The sequence below is a fragment of the Mus caroli genome, unplaced genomic scaffold, assembly GCF_978045245.1.
Source record: "Mus caroli unplaced genomic scaffold, Mus_caroli_1 scaffold_11, whole genome shotgun sequence".
NCBI classification, from domain to species: domain Eukaryota; kingdom Metazoa; phylum Chordata; class Mammalia; order Rodentia; family Muridae; genus Mus; species Mus caroli.
Window position 1 is genome coordinate 15,677,269 of NW_028227266.1, and position 6,601 is coordinate 15,683,869.

Sequence of the window (6,601 nt, forward strand, 5' to 3'; positions counted from 1 at the left end):
GACTAAGTTCGGCGGAGTCCCGGAGCCAAGATGGCGCTCCCTGCAGGGCAGGTCACTGTTCTCTGGCTGGGAGGGTGTCGGATGTCTGCGGCCCCAAAAGGGTGCTGCCTCAGCGGCTCTGTGGCTCCCGCCTGTCCCAGAAGCTGTCTGCCTCTGTGGTCCTCACTCTGACCTGTACAGACTAAGTTCGGCAGAGTCCCGGAGCCAAGATGGCGCTCCCTGCAGGGCAGGTCACTGTCCTCCGACTGGGAGGGTGCCGGATGTCTGCGGCCCCTAAAGGGTGCTGCCTCAGCAGCTCTGTGGCTCCCGCCTGTCCCAGAAGCCGTCTGCCCCCGTGGTCCCCACTCTGACCTGTACAGACTAAGCTCGGTGGAGTCCCGGAGCCAAGATGGCGCTCCCTGCAGGGCAGGTCACTGTCCTCCGACTGGGAGGGTGTCGGATGTCTGCGGCCCCAAAAGGGTGCTGCCTCAGCGGCTCTGTGGCTCCCGCCTGTCCCAGAAGCTGTCTGCCTCTGTGGTCCTCACTCTAACCTGTAGACTCGTCATCTTGTCTCAAAACATATAGTGGATGGTATTTAAGGATCCAAGAGTGCATCACAGGATTGACCTCTGTCCTCCTCACGAGTCTAAACATATGTGAACCTGTAAACACATACACACAAACACACACACACACACATGTGAACATGCACAGGCATACACATGCATACAAGTACAGATATGTACAGTAACATCAAACGAAACAATTACTTTTAGGTATGGGGTGCATAATTTTAACTCATCATTCAATAGGCTATTGTAAGAGGAATTATAAAGATCAGATAATCCTGGTCTCAGTATCAATAACTTATGACTCATAAAAAACTACTGAGACTTGTTATTACTAAATCACACTCTATTCTCTAATTGCATCAGTATGCAATTTCAAGTCTAGTTATTTAACACATAGAATGTCAGCTACAGTTACTTGGTTTTAACTCCTATATAATATTTTAACAACCAGAAATTTCTGAATTCACTTTGATTAGAAAACCATTTTAGTCACTTCATGTTATTATTTTTCACTGTACTTAGAACTATTAATTATATATATATATATATATATATATATATATATATATATATATATATATATATATATATAATTCTTACAGCTTACATTCTTTAAGCAACTGAATCAGAACTCACATAATTATTTTGTCTTCATATACACATCCTTACTTACTAAGACAATTTCTATGTTTATATCCTCTTGGCCAAATGTTTTAGCATTTTCTTTTATTTTATGTTTTTCTTAATACCATGAGACCCAATAATATTAGGAAATGTATTTTGCATTTTTGTGAGGACTTTTTATCCTGGGAGTATAAATGTTGTGGCTAAGTAATTATGGTGAGAAATGAATTACTTTCAAAGGGACTAAAATTGTAACATTTTAAATCATCGTTACTGGAGTTAAGCCATTTAGTATTATAGAATCTATAATAGTACTCTCTTGATCCCTCTTACCTCTGGATATTGCAGTACACCAAATACACTTTCCTGAGAGAAAACATGCTAGAGACCAAAGTTTAGTAGCTCAAATAGCTCTAATGTACAAAGGAGAAAACTTTTCTGTTTCACAGGGTGTCCTTTGATATCTCCCCCAGCAGTATTTGGACACATTTAGCTTATCAATATGCAAAGATAAATAAGGACAATTATGCTCAGGGTGTATAGTTCTAGTACATATAATCTGGCATTCATAGTTACATTTTCCATTCTAACATAATATTTTTATGGAATGACAGAAAATATTGTGTAGTACATCACTAACTGTTTAGAGCATCGGTATATTGGTGCATCTTTAAAAATAACATTAATGTTAAAAGAATTAAGATGTGACATTTTATGCAAGGTCTGTGAAATGAAGGTAAACAGACATGATAATAACAGGGAGCAGTATAATCATGCCCCAGGAGTAAGGATGAAAACCATCTGTATTTTGCTTTATCCCTTGTGTTTAATGAAATTAACTCATTTGACAGAGATGGGGTAATGAGTACATTTGGATATTTTGCCACTGGAGATACTAAAACTATAGGTGTTAGCCTTTGAAAACTGATATAACATCTCTGACCCTGGTGGATACCAAAACATATGATTTCTTCCTTGAGATGAGTCTCTCTAGCAAAGAAGTGATGACTCAATCTCTTTTCTTCACAGTAACATACCTTCTGTCTTCAATATCAAGGTAACGTTTGAGTCCTGCTGCTGTTTAGACTAACCTTATAATGTAAAGTTCCTTAGTTAAGGTTGAGAAAGTGAGATTATATGTGATTCATTAAATAATTCATGCTTAATTCACATTGATCCCTTTATATTTATTACAAACTCTTGTCGTAAACTATTGATTTCAAGGATGATACATTGTTATAATTCTACATAACTGTTATTCTGAGAGGTGATTTTAGTCTTGGGCATATCTCTGATATTTATAATTGTCTTGATAGAGATAGTCCCTGCCCTGATAATTTTTTTCCAAATTAATGAATGAAACTTTGTATGGTAGTCTATGGTCATAATAAATGGTAAAATTTGAGTGAAGGTGATGTAAGAATACCAAGTTCTGAGAAGGAATCTAAGGGATTTCCTCTTTGTGCATATTGAGTACAGCACTGCACATTCTCGACAAGCATTGCTATCTTCAAAGTTAATTATTGTAACTGATTCTTACAGGTTACTTTCCAAGAGTTGTTAAAATATTATTTATAAATGTGCATGTCTGTGAGTAACACAGTGCGACTATGAAATATATACATACATGATAAATTGATCAATTCAAAGTAGTCAACTGTTCATTCCATATGTCCTACGGTAGGACATATGGGTTTCTCACTTTCTTGGTGAGTTTTCCCACCACAGATATGTTTGTATTGTATTTAGAGCTTTGAGTCTGGTAGTTAATCAAACAATCTAAGCAAAGTCAATTTTGTTCTTCCTCATCATCAAGGACTGTTTCAGACAGAATCATTCATATTATCTAAACAATTTTCTTTAAAAGGTCCACATAATCCTCTAATATAGAAAATTATGTCTTCAAAAGACTTACAATACTATAGTTAATTTAATATTTCTGTTTGATTTTCTATATGTTCGTCCTTTTATTTCATCCATTTTTTAAGGAGCAAAACGCAACACCTCAGCTCATGAGAACAACTTAACAGAGAAGGTAACAAAGAGTCTCATAGCTACCATTCTCCATTTGTATTGAAATTAACTTGTAAAGGAGAAGGGTTCTATTTCTCTGCCTCTTGTAATAAAGATGAACTCTAATTCTATTTTCTAATCTTTACACAAGCCTATCTAGGTAGTAGATGCAGTCTACTTATTGTACCTCAATTTAGAGCAATTTGAATATGTTTATAAAGAAAGGTTTTGTTTGGGAGGTAAATACCAAAGCTGTAAGAGCAAGTCAGGGGTCTCAGCCTAATATGACCACACTGTATGGTCCAGATATATGAGTAGTATTTAGTCAGAAAATTCAACACTTCTCTTAGATAAGCATTCTGACCAAAATTCTTCCAGCCACTGTTTATTTTTATAACAAGGAAAAGATTAATCGTTCCCAAATATTTTCATGAGTAAATAAAGTAATCAAATTAAATAATTCATCCACAACATGATGTGTCATTCCCATTTTACAAAAAGTCTCAACCCTTTATGAAAAACTACAAGCAACAAGGTAATGCTGAGAATGAGAAAACATCTCGAGGAAGGAGCACATTAATTTTTTTTAACCAGTACTAAATGGTTATCCCTGAAAGCATACATAAGATTAACATTATATTTACTTATATGATTATATTAGTAATATATATTTTATATATACAGTGCAAAATAATTAATAAGAAAAGGCTGTGTATTTTTAAATGAGAAAGTAGGAATATATCAGAGGATTTGAAATGAGAAAAGTAAGGTAAATATGATGAAATTAAAGGATAATCTCAAAAAATTTAAACAGGCAGATTGATATTTGGCAAAAATTTTATAAGAAAGTTTACATGATATTTGATGTTTGCTCATACTTTTGTCTGAATAAAACCTGAAATGCTTCTGATTAAAAGCAATGGATTATATTATATATAGTTTTATAGGCTTTTGACAATACACAAAACCATATTGTTTTTTGTTTTTAAATCAGGAACAGATGCAATAAGAAATTCTGTGAAGGGAAAAAACAAACAAAATAAACTGTTTGAATGCTATCCATTTGCTATACTAGGCATTGTTTTTATATAAGTTACATATCTCCTCAAAATGAATCATATTACAAAGTGATCTAGACGGCTTTTTAGAATATAGGCTACTGTCTCTCATGTTTCTCATATTAAGAGTTTATTTGGAATAAATATGATTCAGTCAAATAACATATAATTCTAACATTTTTCAATATTAGTTATTGTTATATTTTATTTCACTCTATTTAAAATAGATTGTCAAAGACATGGGAGGTAAAAACCAGACAGATGTTTCTCACTTCTTTCTTCTGGGACTAACAGATGATCCAACTGTGAAGTCTGTGATCTTTTGTATCTTCCTGTTCATGTACATGGTCACCATCTTGGGAAATCTGCTTATTATCCTTGCTGTATGTTCTTATTCTCATTTGCAAACACCCATGTATTTTTTTATTTCAAATTTATCCATTAATGATATCTGCTTATCCACAACCGTCATCCCAAATATGTTGCTGACTACTCAAACACAGGATCAGAGCATCAGTTATGCAGGCTGCCTTACTCAGCTTTGCTTTGTCTTGCTATTTGCTGGATTTGAAAGCTGTCTTCTTGCAGCAATGGCCTATGACCGATATGTTGCTATTTGTTATCCACTGAGTTATACAGTCATCATAAATTTTCACTCATGTGCTCTACTAATTCTCTTCTCTGTTCTCATTAGCGTTTTGAACATGGGACTTCTTGGTCTCATGGTATTAAGGCTATCTTTCTGCACAAATCTAGAAATTCCCTTATTCTTCTGTGAACTTTCTCAGGTCATGAAGCTTGCGTGCTCTGACACTCTTATTAATGATATTCTGATATATCTTGCAACATTTATATTTGGTGGCATCCCAATCTCTGGTATTATTTTCTCTTATGTCCAAATTGCTTCTTCTGTTTTGAGAATATCATCAGTAAAAGGAAGATGTAAAGCCTTTTCCACTTGTGGTTCTCACTTGTCAGTGACTTCTTTGTCCTATGGTTCAGGATTGGGTGTTTATATAACCTCTTCAGTTGCTATTTTACCCAAGAAGACTTCAGTGGCCTGCATTATGTACACTGTAGTCCCACAAATGTTGAACCCATTCATCTTTAGCCTTCGAAATAAGGACATGAAAGAAACTATGAAAAAAATCATCAGTAAAGTAGCTTCTCTTTGATAGGAATGCTTTCCTTAAACTTCTGTTTAGTTAAGGAAATATATATATATGTATATGAATATGTATATATATAATAAATAATTAAAAAATATACTGAAAGCAGGGTTTCCTATGAAAAAACAGAGCTTCATAGGAATTTTAAATTTTTATTATGTTGATGTGAACAATTTTTCAGTTTTAAACTTGGATGAAAAATTATCAACATTGATGAATTTAGAAATCATAACATGATTACTTTAATTTATGCTATTTAGTTATTTGGAGATTCATTTTAGTTTTAAGTATGTGTATATACTTTGTATCTATATATGACTATGTATGTAGGAATATGTGTGCCAGCAGAAGGCCAAAGAAGGTGTCAGAATCTCTTGAGAATGAATTGTGTATAATTCTGTATCAATTGATATGGGTGCTGACATTGGAGCTCTAGGTTTATATAAAAGTACATAGAGCTCATAACTATAAGCTGTATCTCTTTAATATATGTTTTTGATTTAATATTCTTTAGATATAGTTGAGAAGTCAGTTCCATTTTTTATTACCTCCTACCTTTCTGAATATTTATAAATTAAAAGTAGCAGGTCTAAATATTTGACCAACAAAGGATTTTCTAAGGCAAAGGGAGAACAGTAAGGATAATTTGGCTATTTAGATGTACACATATGCCCATTCTCAAGTAAAGGGAAATTTGGAGAAATATTAAAATAATTCAAAACTGACCAAGAATACAATGTTACTTGTGATGAAAGGCACCACTGGTTCATAAAAGACATGAGCTTAACTACTTCTTCTCAGGAATACAATAAATCATGTGAATTAAAAAAACACTCCACATGTGGTGTGATTCTATTCATCCTCCTAATGTTTTCACTACAGTTTTTCAAAACAGATTGACAGATAAGTACCTGGGACACGGGATGAAGTAGGAGGTATCAGAGGTCTGTGGTGAGTTTTAAAACTGAATAATGGGGAAGAACATCAATCTTCTGCTTTCCTTGCTAAAGAAAAATGAAAGGAAAGAGAAGAAAAAAAAAGGCGCTAAAACTTAATGGTGTGGTGCTGCATACTGATCTGGATGAAACTGTTGAGGTCTAACATAAGACTATAGCTGTTAGTACCTATAGTGATGATGTTTCAATATCCACAGCTTCTCATTTTTCAGACATTTCATTACCATTTG

The 6,601-nt window shown here is 34.3% G+C and overlaps 1 protein-coding gene across 1 annotated transcript; it reads left to right on the forward strand.

Annotated features, from left to right (window-relative positions):
- The first annotated feature begins 4,485 nt into the window (after positions 1-4,485).
- Positions 4,486-5,421, forward strand: LOC110302046 (olfactory receptor 7G2-like). The gene has a single exon (XM_021172805.1). It carries the CDS (start codon positions 4,486-4,488, stop codon positions 5,419-5,421), a length of 936 nt encoding a protein of 311 aa, XP_021028464.1.
- Positions 5,422-6,601: the final 1,180 nt, after the last annotated feature.

Bases quoted from the DNA above. Each gene is read 5' to 3' on its own strand.
- LOC110302046 (XM_021172805.1), top strand. From the start codon at position 4,486: ATGGGAGGTAAAAACCAGACAGATGTTTCTCACTTCTTTCTTCTGGGA.